Source organism: Bubalus kerabau, chromosome 3 (genome assembly GCF_029407905.1).
Source record: "Bubalus kerabau isolate K-KA32 ecotype Philippines breed swamp buffalo chromosome 3, PCC_UOA_SB_1v2, whole genome shotgun sequence".
In the NCBI taxonomy this organism is placed as follows: Eukaryota; Metazoa; Chordata; class Mammalia; order Artiodactyla; family Bovidae; genus Bubalus; species Bubalus kerabau.
In genome coordinates, this window is record NC_073626.1 from 59,420,316 (window position 1) to 59,439,852 (window position 19,537).

At 42.2% G+C, this 19,537-nt stretch overlaps 1 protein-coding gene across 6 annotated transcripts in view; it reads right to left on the bottom strand.

Annotated features, from left to right (window-relative positions):
* The window catches only part of MFSD6 (major facilitator superfamily domain containing 6), an 89,789-nt gene that overhangs the window by 22,947 nt on the left and 47,305 nt on the right, over nucleotides 1–19,537 (bottom strand). For 5 of the 6 annotated variants that reach the window (XM_055571926.1, XM_055571925.1, XM_055571927.1 and 2 more), the window contains one exon: nucleotides 6,659–6,756. In XM_055571926.1, coding sequence (XP_055427901.1) covers nucleotides 6,659–6,756 — 98 coding nt within the window. Of the gene's footprint in view, nucleotides 1–6,658; nucleotides 6,757–7,983; nucleotides 8,008–19,537 lie in introns of those variants that run through there. The other variant, XM_055571930.1, reaches the window with a different exon arrangement.

Sequence of the window (19,537 nt, forward strand, 5' to 3'; positions counted from 1 at the left end):
CCTCCTCACTTTCTGCCATAAGGGTGGTGTCATCTGCATATCTGAGGTTATTGATATTTCTCCTGGCAATCTTGATTCCAGCTTGTGCTTCTTCCAGCCCAGCATTTCTCATGATGTACTCTGCATACAAGTTGAATAAGCAGGGTGACAATATACAGCCTTGACGTACTCCTTTTCCTATTTGGAACCAGTCTGTTGTTCCATGTCCAGTTCTAACTGTTGCTTCCAGACCTGCATATAGGTTTCTCAAGAGGCAGGTCAGGTGGTCTGGTATTCCCATCTCTTGAAGAATGTTCCACAGTTTATTGTGATCCACACAGTCAAAGGCTTTGGCGTAGTCAATAAAGCAGAAATAGATGTTTTTCTGGAACTCTCTTGCTTTTTCGATGATCCAGTGGATGTTGGCAATTTGATCTCTGGTTCCTCTGCCTTTTCTAAAACCAGCTTGAACATCTGGAAGTTCATGGTTCATGTATTGCTGAAGCCTGGCTTGGAGAATTTTGAACATTACTTTACCAGCGTGTGAGATGAGTGCAATTGTGTGGTAATTTGAGCATTCTTTGGCATTGCCTTTCTTTGGGATTGGAATGAAAACTGACCTTTTCCAGTCCTGTGGCCACTGCTGAGTTTTCCAAATTTGCTGATATATTGAGTGCAGCACTTTCACAGCATCATCTTTTAGGATTTGAAATGGCTCAACTGGAATTCCATCACCTCCACTAGCTTTGTTCGTAGTGATGCTTTCTAAGGCCCACTTGACTTCACATTCCAGGATGTCTGGCTCTAGGTGAGTGATCACACCATCATGATTAACTGGGTCATGAAGATCTTTTTTGTACAGTTCTTCTGTGTATTCTTGCCACCTCTTCTTGATATCTTCTGCTCCTGTTAGGTCCATACCATTTCTGTCCTTTATTGAGCCCATCTTTGCCTTAAATGTTTCCTGGTATCTCTATTTTTCTTGAAGAAATGTCTAGTCTTTCCTGTTTTATTGTTTTCCTCTATTTCTTTGCATGGATCACTGAGGAAGGCTTTCTTATCTCTCTTTGCTATTCTTTGGAAGTCTGCATTCAGATGGGTATATCTTTCCTTTTCTCCTTTGCTTTTCGCTTCTCTTCTTTTCACCCTTGGCATATCTTGAAACGAGTTTGAGAAGACTGCCACCATAAACTACTGTGTTTAAGGTCGAGACTGAACAACACTATGTACCAGTTGTTCAGTGTCTCCTCATAGCAGCCTCACAGGAGAACTTCTTTATAGCAGAGCTGGTAAACATTTCACTTCCCCGAAGATAACTTTAAAAAACTGTTCACTGACTAGTCACTTATGGCAAGGCTTTAATGCATAGTCGTAATTTAACTTTTTAGAGTAGGATCTTCCAAATTATATTTCTCCTGGTCCTAATTTTTATGATAATTCTTTATTTTACTTTATTGCATATTATTTAACATTTATTGAAAGCTAACTATGTGCCAGGTAATATGCTAAATACTTTGCATAAATTAATTTATTTAACACTCATTTCAGCCTAATCTGTAGCACAAAAGTCTAAGAGGCTTAGAGTGAGTGATTAAGCAGTTTGTGTAAAGGACACAGACCTACAGGTAGGGGAGCTGGCAAGATGATCTAATTCAAGGGTAAGCACTGTATGGTTTCCAGATTATTGCATATTTTGGTAAGCTGTCTCAAAAAATATACAGGATGATGTAGGAGCATAAATAAGTAAATAATTAAGATGCACTGATGTTTTTAGAAAGATGCAGTGGATGGCAGGATGGCATCCTAGGGGAAAAGCTACCATATTAAAGATTCAACTTTTAAATTTAGTTTTCAGCTTTTCTTCCCGTATTTGTAAGTCTCTGAGATAGAACCTCCTGTATTATTCAAAAGCTTTAATAGAAAATATCAACTACAGTTCATCTCTCAGGGGACTGTGAAACCAGAAAAACAAGCATTTATAGTATGTCTTTCTATGATCATGTCTCTTTGGAGAATTCAAAAAGCATAAGATGTGGTCTTTGCTCTTAAGGGTTAAAACCAAGTCAGGAAGTAATATTTGTTCCATAAAATAACTGGGTAACAAGTAAGTGCTAAACTGTAACACAGTCCCTAAGTTTGAGAACAGTTCAGAAAAGGAAGAGCTAAACGTCGGATGTAATTTGCCAGCAAAGCATTCTTGGGGCAGGAGATATTTAAATTCTAAAGGGACAAAATAATGTCTATTTTGAAGATGTTATGTATTAATAAGAACTTTCAGTAACTGTAAAGCATGGGAACGATAAAGAATAAAACTGCTCTGTTACAATTTATAAGATTCTTCTGATTAAAAATTCACAGTAACATCAATGACCTCCGTATGTCAGTCTACCCACTGAAATACCAAGAGCATTCTGTATATATTATATATTCATGTGACAAGCTACTTGTGATTCAAGAGTTAAGTCAGACAGAAAATTTCCAATATGGATGATAGCAGCTTAGAATCACAGCTAGAATTTCCACTGTCAGATAAGGACTGCATAGCTAATACTTTCATAATTCTTCCGCACTCTACCAGAACATGAGAGGAGGGGAAACGTGATTCTCACTTGGCTGAGCAGGCATACTAAACAAGAAGGTAAAGCTTCATAAATGTCAGTTCAGGCCTTCCTACTGGTGACATTAAAAAACTATCTTCTATCAAAATCTTAACCCACATCTTACTGATCAAGCGTCCTGCAGACGAGGAACCGACACAGATCTCATTTTCACCGTTCAGTGCTCGAGCCATTAAGGTGAGCACCACAGAAGGACCTCTTCAGTTACAGCAGCCCTGGTCTGGCCTTCCTCTCGTTAAATAACATTTTAATAGCAAGAATAATTTGTATCACATGCATCTCTAAGTCTTGCAAGGGTTTATAACTAACACCCACATAAAAATGAGCATAACAAATCTCACCTTGATTTTTATCAAAAGTGTATACTCCTGCTCACAATCAAGAATATATTTAAATGCTTCTCATACAGAAGTAAAGGAGAAAAACCTATGGGTTTTGAAAATGAGATCTTTAAATAAATATAAACTATCCCACCCCCTCCACTGCAACCAGCAATGCTCTGAGGCACTTAGACTCACCATCTCTTTTTAAAATAAATTACAGGCTCCTTACTACCGACTACCAGTCGGTAAAGAATCGGCCTGCAATGCAGGAGACCTGGGTTCCATCCCTGGGTCAGGAAGAGTCCCCTTGAGAAGGAAATGGCAACCTACTCCAGTATTCTTGCCTGGAGAATCCCATGGACAGAGGAGCCTGGTGGGCGACAGTCCATGGGGTCAGAGAGTCTAACAGGACTTAGCTACTAAACCACCACAGGCTCCTTATGAGTAGAAAATGTATCTTTCTGCTTCTTTACATGGTAGCGCCAGTTGCCTACTGAACAACACATTTGCTGCAAGAGACACTGGCTACTAAATGTAAGAAAGAGCCTGGAAAAGAAACATGCTCGCAATCCCCAACAGTGTCCAACAGTCTTACCTCTATCCCCAAATAGTTACCCACATGGCCTCTTTCCTAGGGGCCTAGAGGAGAAGAAATATGCTTTATCCCCATCCCATCTGCCAATTATTACCAGCATGGCCTGAGGAACCAAATTCTAAGATGATGATAAACAGCTTCCAGGAATGTGGAGTAACAAGGCATCCTCCTCCATCCGTTACAGGCAGCCCCAAAAAGGAAGAGAGGAGCAGCCCGAGATATGGGTTCAAGCACACCCCTTGTCTCTGCCCCTTTGGTTGCTCAGAGGGTGCTGGTTCTCATGGTGTTTGGGGAATGAGGCAAGGGCTGAGAGGGACGATGAGGAGCCAGCCCTCACCTCTTAAGAAGACCCTCTCGTGTGGCGCGGGGGAGGAATGAAAGACTGCAAGTGCTGTCGTGAGCATTAGGGATGAAAGCCAGCCTCTCCCACCCCACCCTCCCCTCCTATGGCTGGGTCTTTGGAAACTGTCAGGTAGGAGTTCCTGTCACGGGGTTACGGGGCATCTATCGTGAGCGGGCTTGGCCTGTAATTAAATCGTTCCTGCTTTGTCATCATTTCTTGTCTGACTGCGTCACCATTAGAGCTGCCTAAAGCACCAGGACTTGACAGTCATTTGGACAAGCCTTGCAAATACGGAAGAATCCAGACTGGAAAACAACCCTGTTCGCTCAGAAGTGTGTTCCTAAAACGCAGGATTTACTCCACATAGATAATCCACTGTTTTCCGTGGCAGGCACGGGTCAAACAAAGGCAAGGGAGTCTTTGGTGTACAGCCAAAACACTCGGGCCTCACTTCTGCCAAGGGATGGACCCGTCCCCTCCAGGCTTAGACACAGAGAGCCCTGAGGAGCCAGTCCCAGAGCCCTGTTAGACGAGGAGGCTCTTTGTATTTACAGATTCCCCCTTTTTACTTACTTCAGATCAGTAACTAGGTCTCTGCTGGCACAAGGTGAAATAAAATCAAGCACAGGTATAAACTGCAGCCTGCCACAGGAGGCAAGGGTGACTGCCCGGAGAGGCACGTATGTACAATTTATAAAACCACGTCCTGGGTCAGCAGCTGAGGACGACAAACCCACCCAGCCCTCGCCAGGGTCTCCCGCTCGGGTTCCCAGGGAGGCTAATCTGCTCCTCACAGACTTGCTTCGGCAGGAGGCTCTGCTCTAAGCCAGCATCTCCACTTCTCTTTAGGTCCCAGCTGGAGTCCTAGTCCCCCTTCAACATCCTGCTCACCTGTGATCTCCTTGGGGAATCTTTTAACAATATCTCCATCCTCCCACTCTCTGCTTCACAAAGCTGATCATTCCCTCTCTGCAGCATCTCTGGTACGTGGCACATTGCTCCTGATTCCGTCTAACACACAGGGTAGCAGGCATGTGTTTACACATCTGCCTTCCAGAACAGTCGGCGAGACCTTGAGGGCTAAGTTAACATATTGTTTTTTAATTCCATTCCTAGCACCCAGCATCCTGCTTGACTTGTGGTGGCTGTTAAACATTTCTTTGATAAATTAACAGGAAAAAAAAGTGTCTTGATTCACAACAGCATTTGTTTTCTTCCCTTTTACAAAATTCTTCTGTTATAAATATCTTCTTTAATCATTAAAAAAAAAACTTCTCTCATTAGCTCTATTTTAAGTCACTAATGCAAACCATCTTTTTTCATCTAATTCATATTAAATTAAAAGGAGAGAAAAAAGTATGTGCATGTATTATTATGACAGGTATACTGGGTTTTTTTGTTTGTTTGTTTCGTTTCTTAGATAAGGGTCTGCACCTGATATCATACCAATAAATAAAGTAGTTAAATCAGGTGAGCATCCTCCTCATAGAACAGAGTAGGAATTAGAGGTGGAATTCCTAAGAACTGTGTTGCATATATCTTGTTATCATTGCACATTTCTTTCCTGCATTTCATATTTTGTGCTTTTTCTTATATGACAGAACACCGAGATGTATGCTCCACCTTAAGACTCTTCAAGAGTTCTCATGATTACAAACAATTTCTTACCATAAGACCAAATTTCCATTTTATATATATATATGTATAAATAGAATCTGTTTTCATCACTTATACCACTGCATCCGACCTGTGAAAAACATCTTTAAAGTGGGTACATACTTGAATTTTATAATTATCATATGACTATAAATTATGTCTCCTTTCAATTAGGATAATTTTTTTTTCTTGAAACGATGGCATTTGATGAATGACCTTGCATTTTGTACATTTCAGTTAGATATATAATTGTGAATCTTTCATCTTCTATATTATGATAGAGAATTATGTTGATGGTACTGTATTTGCATCTTCAGGGTTATGGAAAATGATAACAGCAATCAATAAAGCTAATGAAATTGTATATAGTCACAGATTATTTGGTACAGTTAATGATTTAGGAGCCTGGGTGGTCCCAGAAGACCTCAATTCCAATGATGTTGTCCTGAACCTTTATTTTAATCATAATACCAATCACCAAATGGAACAGCCAAGCTGCTAACAGAGCTTCTCGGGATACAGTCTGGATTATATAGAGCTAATGAATAGAAATCTGTTTTCACTGTTCTTAAACCACATGGCAAGAAATTTTTTTCAAAGTTACATGTTTCAGGGAAACAGTCCAGTGAAGCAAAGAGAAGAGCTTAGGTCAGGATATTTGAGCAAAGATTTTAAAGGTTCACAGGAAAACAACAGTCTGACTGTAAAGCTTTAGTTACAAATCACTAGCTGTGATCAAAGTAACTGAAGAAATAAAATAATTATGGCAAACATTTTTATCAATTAGTTAACCGACAAAAACACCAACATCTTTAAAACATAAATCCTCTTCTATTTAAAACCACCTTTGGATGTGCACACCTCAAAATTGTATGTAAGAGTTTATTGCAGAGTTCCTCTTTCTTTGTTGACTCACAGGGTGTGGGAAATAGTCCAGCTTTGTTTGGCTTGACAAACACAGAGCACTCAGAGGAACTGAAGAGCCAGTCCCGCTGATGTCACCTCTTCCTTCACAACCATTTCAAACTCATATAAAACAGTGTGTCTGTCCTTCCTCTGTAGAGTCAGACGCTGAAGGCCACTGAACTTTCATGCAGTCATAACTCAGGTAGAAAAATAATCCTAACTTCAACTATTAACTTACCTTGAAGAACTTCCATGGGCAGAACAGTCCAGGCGTTTTCCAGGTAGGAAATATAAATATAGCGAGCTGTATTACAGGCCAGACCAATGTACAGAACCCTAAAAAAAAAAAAAGAAAGAAAAATGAGTCACTAGTAGAAATACAAAACATGCAAACATCAGCTCCTTTTCCCCCTGCCCAGAATATCCCTGATCCAACAGATGGCTTTCCAGACTCAGGAGTGGAGAAACTAAAGGACAATTAAATGCAACCATGAACTCTTAGGAATAAGAAGACTGCTTCTAACATATCTGCTTTCAGCCTTTTCAAAATGCTTGTTAATATAAAAGTGAACGTCGCCCTTCCTGAAACTTAATTAGTCACAGAGATGATGCTTTTTTAAGATAGTCTGGGCACGCTGCCATCTGTAACGACACGGCTGGCTTCCCTCCAGGGGGCTGTAGGGGAAATATGCCTAGGATTGCAGCTACCTCACTATGATGGGCAAGGACAGGATCAAAATGAGAACGTATGAACACGTGGCCTCACTCGCAATACACAAGACACCGAGTAGCTTCACAAGGAGACTCTCAAGGTCATTGAAAACTATCCTCCAATGATGAATAATAAACTACTTGGAAATCAAATACTTTTTTCCTATGAGTTCAATTGATACAAGTTCATTATTTTTAAAAAATCCATGATATCGCATGCTTATGAAATTGATAAATGGATATCAGCCTCTAGCTTTCACCCTCACAATCACCGCCACCAAAATTACGAGTGAAAACACAATGAACAAATCCTCAAGTGGTGAATCCAAGCACAAGTTTACGATCTCTCTTCTGAGCCAGTTGGGCTGGTTTAGACGCAAACGGTGGCTGCTTCTCTCTACAAAATACAGCCTGGGGGGTTTCCTTCTCTTGGTTGTTTTCCATTTCTTGGGTAATTTCCCCAGGCTTAATACTCTTCTTGTTTTATAAACCCACGTGAATGAAAAGTGGAAGGTAAAAGAAGGAAACCAATCTGATAGTCAGCAGTTATTTTCCTAATTTTGCTCAACTGTGTTTTTATATCAAAATCATTCCCATAAACAATGTTCTCTTTTTCCAACACTGGATTAAGGAAAGGAAATGCTCGGAGCTATCCAGCTGGCACTAACTGCAAATATGTGCAAAACATGGGGGAAGACAACAAAAGGGCCGAGGTGGTGGGGAGGGGCTAGGAAACGGGTATCAGGCACGATTTAGGAGATCTTCAACAATGAACTGGCCTGGGTTATCCTAACCTTTGGATTCTGTGTTCTTCTTATTTGTATGTTTTGAGGGAAAAAGTATGTCTCAAACCTGATAAAAAGTCAGCTGAGCAAACTTGCTATAAATCCATCAACCAGGGCCCTCCTGCTAGGAAAAAACAAAAAATCCACAGGCGATTAAAATGTAAAGTGCACTATACACAAAACAAGGTGCACAAATGTTTCCTTCCAGGTTCTAAGGCAGCCCTGATGAGGACATCGGCTTCACCTCACTCACGCTCAGCAAACACGCTCTATTAAGGGCCACACAGGAAACATGCTTCCAGAGCTTCTTCAACCACTCAACTCTGCCGTTGTGGCGTGAAAGCAACCGTAGACAAAACGTAAATCAATGAGCATGGATGGCTGTGTTCCAGTACAGATTGAATTAGGAACACTGAAATTTAAATTTCATGTCATTTTCACGTATTGCAAAATAGAGGTGATTTTTTTTTTTTCAACCATCTGAAAGGGTAGAAACAATTCTTAGTTCCTGGACCCTACCAAATAGGCAGCAGGCCAGATCTGGCCCCTGGGTCACAGCTAGCCAACCTCTGACCTAGCTCATTAGTTCTGATTAACTTTGTACATCAGAGCTACTTGGGCAGCTGTTAACAACTACAGACGGCAAGGCCCACACCACTCTCAATTAGGCTGAACCCAGGCTCTGTGCTTTTAAAAGCTCCCCAGGTTATTCAGATACTGAGCCAAAGATGGAGAACCACTGATCTAGCCCTTTCCAGGCAGCTCCCAGTAATTCTTGCCCATAATCCCATCATGAAATACTGGGCATGTCATCTTCCTCATGTTCTTATTGCCTGTGCGTGGTAAGTTGCTTCAGTTCTGTCTGACTCTTTGCGACCCCATGGACTGTAGCCCACCAGGCTCCTCTGTCCATGGGCTTCTCCAGGCAAGGATCCTGGAGTGGGCTGCCATTTCCTTCTCCAGGGGATCTTTCTGACCCAGGGATTGAACCTGTGTCTCTTATGTCATATTACCTGTCCTGAAGCTTTCTTTTGAGCCCACTTTTGAACCAGTTACCGCAACAACCACTATTCAATCCAGGCCACGGTCCATAGATCTTGGCTCCAAGTAACCCAGAATTGACTGGCCCAGTTTGAGAGGCAGACTGTGCTAGACTTCAAACCTCTGCCCATGTGGAATTCAGTGGCATCTGTAACTTTTGGGAGCCTTAGGTCTCAGATTACCACCAACAAACCCAGGGGATACAAGTTGATACATCCTTCTTTTCCACACTGCTCATCTCATAACTGATAGTCCTTCAGGACCAAACATGTACCTTAAAGGAAAAACACAAAGTAAGTATCCAGGGCAAGTTACTTCATGTCTCAGAGCCTCAGTTTCCTCATATATCAAGTAGACAGTTAACATCAGCTCTGTGGGCTCATTGTGGTCATTACAACACAGTGAGTTGCCCATAATAAGCACTCAGTAAAAGGTGTTATTATTACGAGTCTTATTAAAGAAAAGTATCCACGTATCTGTTTTTCTGATAAAACTTTGATCCCAGAATTCCAAAAGAGAGTGTGGAGCTTTCCTTCCTCACCAACCATTCTGGGGAAGCCAATGGCTTCAAAAAAATCATCAAAGGTAAAAGGATAAGCAGAAAGGAAGATGGCATTTTGGTCTATGAAAAGAGAAAGTAGTAGATACATATTTATTGAATAATCATTGAAAAGTACTGCAGCAAGCTAAGAATCTCTCTACTATCTGAATGGGATATTTAAACTGAGACATTATTCACTGACTTGTGTGCTGATTGTGTCCCCTCTAAAAGGCATATGTTGAAATTCTAAGTTCTAAACCCTAGGATCTCAGAGTATGGCTGGATATGAAAGAAGGACCTTTAAAGAGGTAATTAAGGTAAGATGATGTAACATCAGTTCAGTCTCTCAGTCGTGTCTGACTCTTTGCGACCCCACAGACTACAGCACACCAGGCTTCCCTGCCCATCACCAACTCCCAGAGCTTGCTCAAACCCATGTCCATTGAGTCGGTAATGCCATCGAACCAGTTCCTCCTCTGTTGTCCCCTTCTCCTCCCTCCCTCAATCTTTCCCAGCATCAGGGTCTTTTCCAATTAGTCAGTTCTTCACATCAAGTGGCCAAAGTATTGGAGTTTCAGCTTCAGCATCAGTCCTTCCAATGAATACTCAGGACTGATCAATCTCCTTTAGGACTGACTGGTTGGATCTCCTTGCAGTCCAAGGGACTCTCAAGAGTCTTCTCCAACACCACAGTTCAAAAGCATCAATTCTTCGGCGCTCAGCTTTCTTCACAGTCAAACTCTCACATCCATACGTGACCACTGGAAAAACCATAGCCTTGACTAGACAGACCTTTGTTGGCAAAGGAATGTCTCTGCTTTTGAATATGCTGTCTAGGTCGGTCATAACTTTTCTTCCAAGTAGCAAGCGTCTTTTAATTTCATGGCTTTAGTCACCGTCTGCAGTGATTTTAGAGCCCCCAAAAATAAAGTCTGTCACTGTTTCCATTGTTTCCCCACCTATTTGCCAGGAAGTGATGTAACATGGGTGGGCCCTAATCCCACATGACTGGGGACCTGGTAAGATAGGCTAGTGACAGACACAGAGGAGGGACCAGGTGAAGTCAGTGGAAGGCCAGCCAGGAAAGAAGTCCTCAGAAGACACGCATCCTGCCAGCACCGTGGCCTGGGACTTTCAGCTTCCAGAACTGTGAGGAAATAGCACTTGTGCTTTGTGGGGTGACAGCTCCAGCAAATGAACACGTGCACACTCGTGGAATTAAGGCTTGCTAATAAAAAGGAGTTACAATATGTTTTACTACATCATCTTCTGGGCAATCAAATTCATTATACTGCATAGAGAGCACACGTTTGAGGTCCAGAACCTTTCCTGAGCACTAAGAGGTCTGGAAATACAGAAGAAGAGTCTGAAAAATGCCTCTCAGTGAAATATGGAGACCTACCAAGCACCTATAGTGAAACAGCTCAGAAACAATATCACTGCTTTCCTGTTTCACAGCAGGAAGTCGGTAAGTATAAAAGTAGACAAGAAATAAAGACAATTTGAGAACTGGTGGCATAGATAAATTATCTGTAAAGAACACAGTTGGTAAGGTGCAGATGATTCAGCAGAAAATACCGTACCATGGAAAACTCAAATCACACGTCAAACTCCTTGATTTGATACTTGAGCAAAATATAACGGTGGGAGAAAAGTACTCTTGAGATTCTAATTTCTTACAAAACTACAACCCACAGTATTAACAAGATAAGTTGATTGGTGATTATCTTATAATAAAACGGGTACCTTTTTTTCCCCCAGAAAGACAGTATTCAAGATAAAGATATAATTAATTGTGAGTCATCCTGCAATTCCTAACACAGTTGTGGGTTAATTATGATGCCCTACTTTTGTAATTCAAACCATCTATAACATGGCTGAATGCCCCCTGAGAATGTTTCTAAACCACAGAGAACATGAACTTTGCTCAATAAACATTAACTGAGGTAACACTCTGTGCTATACACTATGCTGGACTAAAGGGGAATTTTAAAAAATGAAGTCAAATTGGGATTTCCCTAGTGGTCCATGACTAACACTCCACGCTCACAACTCAGGGAGCCCAAGTTCAATCCCTGGTCAGGGAACTAGGTCCCCTGTTGCTGCAATGAAAAGATCCCACATGCTGCAACAAAGGTTGATGGTCCTTCATGCCATTACTAAGGCCCAGCGCAGATGAATAAATGAGCAAAAATAAACATTTAAAAAATGTTTCTTAAAAAATGGAGAAATCCTCCATGCCTTCAAGTAACTTAGTCTAGTGGGGAGACAGACATAGAAGCAAGTTAAATACAGTACTCCAGGAGGTCTGTGCAAAGTGCTAAGACTGTGACAAAGGAGACTTTCCAAGACACCTGCTGCTGCTCAGTCACTTCAGTCGTGTCCAACTCTGTGCAACCCCATAGACGGCAGCCCACCAGGCTCCCCCATCCCTGGGATTCTCCAGGCAAGAACACTGGAATGGGTTGCCATTTCCTTCTCCAATGCATGAAAGCGAAAAGTGAAAGCGAAGCCGCTTAGTCGTGTCCAACTCTTAGCGACCCCATGGACTGCAGCCTACCAGGCTCCTCCGTCCATGGGATTTTCCAGGCAAGAGTACTGGAGTGGGGTGCCATTGCCTTCTCCACAAGGCACCTGGGTTAGAAGCAAATGGACAAAGAGGGAGGGCTGAGCAACACAGGCAGAGGGAAGAATAGAAGGTTAACCATGAGACCTCAAGCATGTGTAGGTAGAGAGGGTGTTTGAAAGATATAAGAAGGATCAAAGTCTCAGGATTTATGAAGAGATGAGTGAACCTCTCCAGTCCAGATCCACTCTGGAAATTATCCTCTGTTCCAGAGACAATACAGGTTATGAGCAGCAGAGAAAGACTGAAGAAGGATTATGCTACAATGCTCTCAAATGAATGAGACAAAAGAGCAGTATCACAGGGAGAGAACCCATTCTCAATTGAATGAGTTACTGGCAGCAAGCATGTTGCCAAGCCTCTAATGGAGAAACAGAAAAGTTTCTCAAAAAAGAAAAACCATGGGATGGGACTTCCCTGTTGGTCCAGTGGTTGAGTCTACCTGCCAATGCAGAGGACACAGGTTCGATCCCTGGTCCAGGAAGACCCCACATGCTGTGGAGCAACTGAGCCCATGTACCACAATTACTGAGCTCACACACTCTAGAGCCTGTGCTCTGCAACAAGAGAAGCTGCTACAATGAGAAGCCTGCACACTGCAACTAGAGACAGCCCAAGTGTAGCAATAAAGATCCAGTGCAACCAAAAAAATAACAGTGTTGGTTTTTTTTTTTTTTAATTTTAAAGAACACTGGATGAAAACAAAATACCCTGGATAAAGATGTTTTTTATCAACCAGACATGACATATTTGCAGACGGAGACTGAACATAAGCTCAACCTGTGGTTCAAGTCCTTCCACAAAGACACAGTGTTCCCACGCACACAAGTGTTGCTCCAGGACTGGAACCAACCAAGATGCAGAAAGTAACATTGTGACAAGTCACAGAGCACTAGGGCAGTGTCCTCAGCTACACCTGGCCGGAGTTTCACAGGAATACCAACTCCTGCTGGGGAAGAAGTGGTCCTAAGTACCAGACGCTTGGAGTACTGTCTGCGGTTTGCCTCATGCCTGAGTCAGCTTAGGTTTGCTGAAGGGTGAACAGTACATGAGCTCACCTTTTAGGGTGGGTTCCGTTATTCCCAGGTCGTTCTTTTCGGGTCTATATAAACTTGTCAGAAAAACAAACAAGCAAATTCCTTCAGACACCATTACAGATGTCTTTCTAGAGCAGGCAGACACCAGCTGCTAATTAAAGTCAGCATTCAGTGTAAACAGTGAATGAAGAATGAAGCTTATTTCCAGTGTAATTACCAGTTCATACTGACAACCTTATAGTAAGATGATGTTCCCGACTGTCAGCTCTAAAAGGTAGGAAAACATATACAGACTTTTTAGAAGACAACTAAAAAAAGATTTAAGCCCCGAAGAGTTAAATTTTAGCTAGAGAATTCCTGTTTCCTCTTATCCATCCCCCTCCTCCCATCCAGCCTCCACGAGGGACCCTCACTGTGGGTGTGCTCAGAGGGGTTCTCTGCCGCATCTAGTAGAAAGGCGTTCACTGTCACCGTCTGCAGCCTCTTGTCTCGCCTCCCCTTTCTTGTCCCATACCCAGGGCTGGCTGGCTTGAGTGGACCCTGGCTGGCATTCCTGGGAATTCCCACCAAGCTACTGTCATGGACACGTCTCAGGCTTGAGTGGTAGCAAACACCACCAGACAGGGTGTGGAGGTGTGGCCGAGAGGCAGGGGCCCAGCAACGTGCGGCGGCAGCGGCCACGCCCGGCACTCACCCAGCAGCCGCGAGCCGCTGACACACCACCGCTTCCTTCTTCCAAGACACGACCTTGGGGGCTAGTATCTCTGACTGTGGAAGTCCGATCCTTGAAAGGGCTGATCTCTTCTAAGGAACCTTCTCAAATGTCCCCAGGTGTAACTGATCCCCTCTCACCCTGTTCTTCTGTTAGACTCTTTGTTTCCATTCGAGTGCTCGTCACAGCCTACACGTGCTGCACAAAGACTGAGCGTTCCTGGGAGGTGAGGACTGGGTCTGGTTCACCTTGTTCTCAAAAGGAGCTCACGCGCTCTGTGAATCATAGTAACTTAATAACATTTATGTAGATGGGTAAAACCTGAGGACAAAAAGCAGCACTATTCTCACGACAACAGTATTTCAGGATGGGCCACTCTCATTTTGGATTGCATAATTTTTTTTATCCTACGGGACACACCCATTCACTGGGGAATGTTTAGGATCCTGGCTCTTGGGCACTAATGTCAATCTCTGGAAAAACTAAAATGCTCTCCCCTCCACCCCTGACACACATACACTTCTAAACCTAATTTTGGGAACTATTAGAAAGATCTCTCTGAAACAAAGGCCTCCTGGTCACTGTGTTATAATGCTCAGTGTGTGTCTCCATATTCAAGTTATATCAGTACATAAACAAATCTACAAGAGACAGACACTAAAACATGACCGATGGTTATCTTAGAGATTTGTGATAATAGATCATTCACTGTCTAAGGAGTGCATTTCTGTAGATTAGAGTTTATATAGTGGGTTATGTACTTTTTGATAATCATATAAAAATTAAGATTTAAAAGATGGGAAAAACTATACAATTAGGCATGGGAAAGTAACCATTAAAAACCTAGGTTAAAATAATAGAAAGGCTAGTAGAATTCCATATTCAGATGGTCTTTAAAGTATCTTTACATCTGTGTTCTACACTAAAGAAACCAAAACCAATGGAAATCATAAACCCCAATAACAGAATCGTTTTCAAGGAAAAGGTTTCGCCCTACATCCAAAGATTAGCAAATGTTTTTATATTTTTGTGTTTTAAAATGCTTAAGTTGTGAATATATCACATTTCATCAATAATCCACCAGCCGCTAACCATCTGGATCTGATGCTGACACCTAAAGCAAGCTAAAAGTCACTCAGTTCAGTCACTCAGTCATGTCCAACTCTTTGTGACCCCATGGACCACAGCACGCCAGGCCTCCCTGTCCATCACCAACTCCTGGAGTTTACTCAGACTCATGTCCATTGAGTCGGTGATGCCATCCAACCATCTCATCCTCTGTCGTCCCCTTCTCCTCCCACCTTCAATCTTTCCCAGCATCAAGGTCTTTTCAAATGAGTCAGTTCTTCACATCAGGTGGCCAAAGTATTGGAGTTTCAGCTTCAGCATCAGTCCTTCCAATGAATATTCAGGACTTATTTCCTTTAGGATGGACTGGTTGGATCTCCTTGCTGTGCAAGGGACCCTCAAGAGTTCCCCAACACCACAGTTCAAAAGCATCAATTCTTCTGCACTCAGCTTTCTTTATAGTCCAACTCTCACATCCATACATGACCACTGGAAAAACCATAGCTTTGACTAGATGGATCTGTGTTGGCAAAGTAATGTCTCTGGTTTTTAATATGCTGTCTAGGTTGGTCATAACTTTTCTTCCAAGGAGCAGCATCTTTTAATTTCATGGCTGCAATCACCATCTGAAGTGATTTTGGAGCCAAAAAAAAAATAAAGTCAGCCACTGTTTACATTGTTTACCCTTCTATTTGCCATGAAGTGATGGGACCAGATGCCATGATCTTAGTTTTCTGAATGTTGAGCTTTAAGCCAATTTTTTCACTCTCCTCTTTCACTTTCATCAAGAGGCTCTTTAGTCCTCTTCACTTTCTGCCATAACAGTCATCTGCATATCTGAGGTTATTGATATTTCTCCCGGCAATCTTGATTCCAACTTGTGCTTCTTCCAGCCCAGCGTTTCTCATGATGTACTCGGCACAGAAGTAAAATAAGCAGGGTGACAATATATAGCCTTGATGTACTCCTTTCCCGATTTGGAACCAGTCTGTTGTTTCATGTCCAGTTCTAACTGTTGCTTCCTGACCTGCATACAGATTTCTGAAGAGCAGGTCAGGTGGTCTGGTATTCCCATCTCTTTCAGAATTTTCCACAGTTTGTTGTGATCCACACAGTCTAAGGCTTCGGCATAGTCAATAAAGCAGAAATAGATGTTTTTATGGAACTCTCTTGCTTTTTCAATGATCCAATGGATGTTGGCAATTTGATCTCTGGTTCCTCTGTCTTTTCTAAATCCAACTTGAACATCCAGAAGTTCATGGTTCATGTACTGTTGAAGCCTGGCTTGGAGAATTTTGAACATTACTTTGCTAGCATGTGAGATGAGTGCAATTGTGCGGTAGTTTGAGCATTCTTTGGCATTGCCTTTCTTTGGGATTGGAATGAAAACAGATCTTTTCCAGTCCTGTGGCCACTGCTGAGTTTTCTAAATTTGCTGGCATATTGAGTGCAGCACTTTCACAGCATCATCTTTTAGGATTTGAAATAGCTCAACTGGAATTCCATCACCTCCACTAACTTTGTTCATAGTGATGCTTCCAAAGGCCCACTTGACTTCACATTCCAGGATCTGGCTCTAGGTGAGTGATCATACCATCGTGTTTATCTGGGTCATGAAGATCTTTTTTGTACAGTTTTTCTGTGTATTCTTGCCACCTCTTCTTAATATCTTCTGCTTCTGTTAGGTCCTTTATTGAGCCCATCTTTGCATGAAATATTCCCTTGGTATCTCTAATTTTCTTGAAGAGATCTCTAGTCTTTCCCATTCTATTGTTTTCCTCTATTTATTTGCATTGATCACATCACTGAGGAAGGCTTTATTATCTCTCCTTGCTATTCTTTGGAACTGCCAAATAGCAAATACGGCATTCTAATCCTCACATCAGAGGAAGAGAGTTACATACACATGTGTGCACTTACACGTGAAGAGAATATCTCTGGAAGATGCTAGCCCTCATGTCACTGAGGGGCTCCAGGGGACAGGGTAGGGGGGCTGAGGGGCTGTCCTAAGGGTGGGAGAGAGAAACTTTACTGGTTATCTTTCAATGCTCTCGTGTATGTGTGTGCTCAGTCATTCAATCAAGTCTGACTCTTTGCAATTGCATGGACTGTAGCCTGCCAGGCTTCTCTGTCCATGGAATTTTCCAAGCAAGAATACTGGAGTGGGTTGCTATTTCCTTCCCCAGGGGATCTTCCTGACCCAGGGATCAAACCTGCACCTCTGCGTCTCCTGCCTTGGCGGGCAGATTCTTCACCACTAGCACCACCTGGGAAGCCCCTTGTGTATATCTACTTTCTCAAAGAATGGGGATCAATTATGTTTCATGTAGCTGTAAGCTGACACAGTAAATGATGTATGATGTCTGACCCAGGGCTCTCCTACCAGAAGGAATCATTATCTAGATTCCTATTTTGGTTTAAAAACAATACAACGTCCTGGAAGAATAGATCCATGTGTATGTACAGCTGAGTCCCCTCACTGTTCACCTGATACCATCACAAGATTGTTAATCGGCTGTACTTCAACAGAAAATCAAACGCTTAAATGAAAAAACAATACAACCTCCTAACCTAATTAACCTTCAATATTATTTCCATATTTGAATCTATTATGAGACCTAAGTCAAATAGTCATACAAATAGTTAAGAAAGGCACATGAAATAGTATTGCCATGATTGGTTCCTTCTGGACAAAGAAAATTGGCATTCTGTAGAGATAAACTTAAGAAAGTATTCATTTGCTTCAGGAGCCACCTGGATCATCTGAAAGTATTATATGTAATACAAGAGGGAACTCGGAATCAAAACTGCTAACAAAAAAGTTTCTATTATAAAGCTTCTTTTTTCAGTAGCCTTTATGACACAGTGCTCTGCCTAGCTCTCTGTCCTCTAGCCGCATGAATTCCCAAGGGATGCACTGGGCCACTGTCCCCACCCATTCCTACCTGTGCCCTGAGGCCCCACTCCTCCTCCAGAGCTCACTCAGCTCCTTCTATGTGATCACAGTATCATGTGCTTCTCCTCATAACCCTTTTCTGAGTTGTAACTGTACACTGACAACTTGACTGTATGCTCCATGCAGGGTGATGTCTATTTAATATTATGTTGATGTAGATTTATCCACTCTGCTTGACACACAGTACACACTCAACAAATACTCATGGACTAGTGGGAAAATATCAATACTTTAAATAGAACATCACACAACAAATATTTATGGAACATAATCTGTGCTAAGTGCCAGGTATAGGGCAGTGAACAAGGTATAAATGTAAACTATGCACAAACTATCCTTGTAATTATATGTATATGTAGGCACCTACTGGGCTTCTCTGCTGGGCTCAGCTGGTAAAGAATCCGCCTGCAGTGCAGGAGACCTGGGTTCAATCCCTGGTTTGGGAAGATCCCCTGGAGAAGGGAATGGCTATCCACTCCAGTATTCTTGTCTGGAGAATTCCATGGACAGAGGAGCCTGGCAGGCCACAGTCTTTAGGGTTACAAAAGAGTGTGTCTGACTCTTTTGCAACACACAGGTACCCATTATATTGGTAATTATATATGCATACTTGTAATTATATACATATGTATAATATAATAAGATACTTGATCATGGTATAGGAATAAGTGATGGGTATGTGGGTTTTCCAAGTGACGCCAGTGGTAGAGAATCCGCCTACCAATTCAGGAGATCCAAGAGACATGGGCTCTATCCCTGGCTCTGGAAGATCTCCTCAAAAAGGAAGGCAACCTACTCCAGTATTCTGGCCTGCAAAATCCCATGGGCAGAGGAGCCTGGTGGGCTACAATCTATGGGGTTGCAAAGAATTCAGACATGATTGAATGACTGAAAATATGTGTACTTAGTCAAAGGCTGAAGGTCTTTCTTTTTCTTTTCATGTGAAAGAATAAACTGTCTTATAAAAGAGGCCTACAACTAGGCTGATTAAAACAGTGGATGTCCACATTTGGCAGTATTCTTGATTAATGTTAACAGGCTATGCTTGAAGATAAATATCCAGTCATTTATGAACAAACAATAGTTCAATGAATACTTGACTGCAGTTTGCACTTTGGTGGGGGGCATCCTGAGGTACTATTCAATGGATCCCCAGCACATGTGCACAAGCAGATAAGAAGGCTCTTGGGTACCCACAGGCCTATCTCACCAGGGTGAGAATTAGCATATAAGCCACAAAGCTCAAAGAGTCAGTCAGTGGTGCTGCCATGCCAACCACAGCACAGCCAAAGGGATCACCAACAGGGACTCTGGAAGACATCAAGCTTCTATCGCCAAATACAGCTGGCCACTAGCCCATCTTTGTAGAACACAGCACAAGACTCACACCATATGTCAGAAGAGTAAATTAGGAGGGGGGAAGAATATCCATTTAGCTGTGTATGTTTTCTACAGCTACTAATATTTCCTTCTATTTTTTCTGCTAGAAAAAGAAAAGGTAAAAGTGAAGTCTTAGTCTCTGCTGGTCTTGTCATTCTTTATTTGCTGCCTTCAAATCTTTCTTCTCCAAATGACCAACAAGCTAAGCTAAGAGAATGACCATGGTAACCATCAGCCAGGTCAAGGTGCTGGTTCCTGGC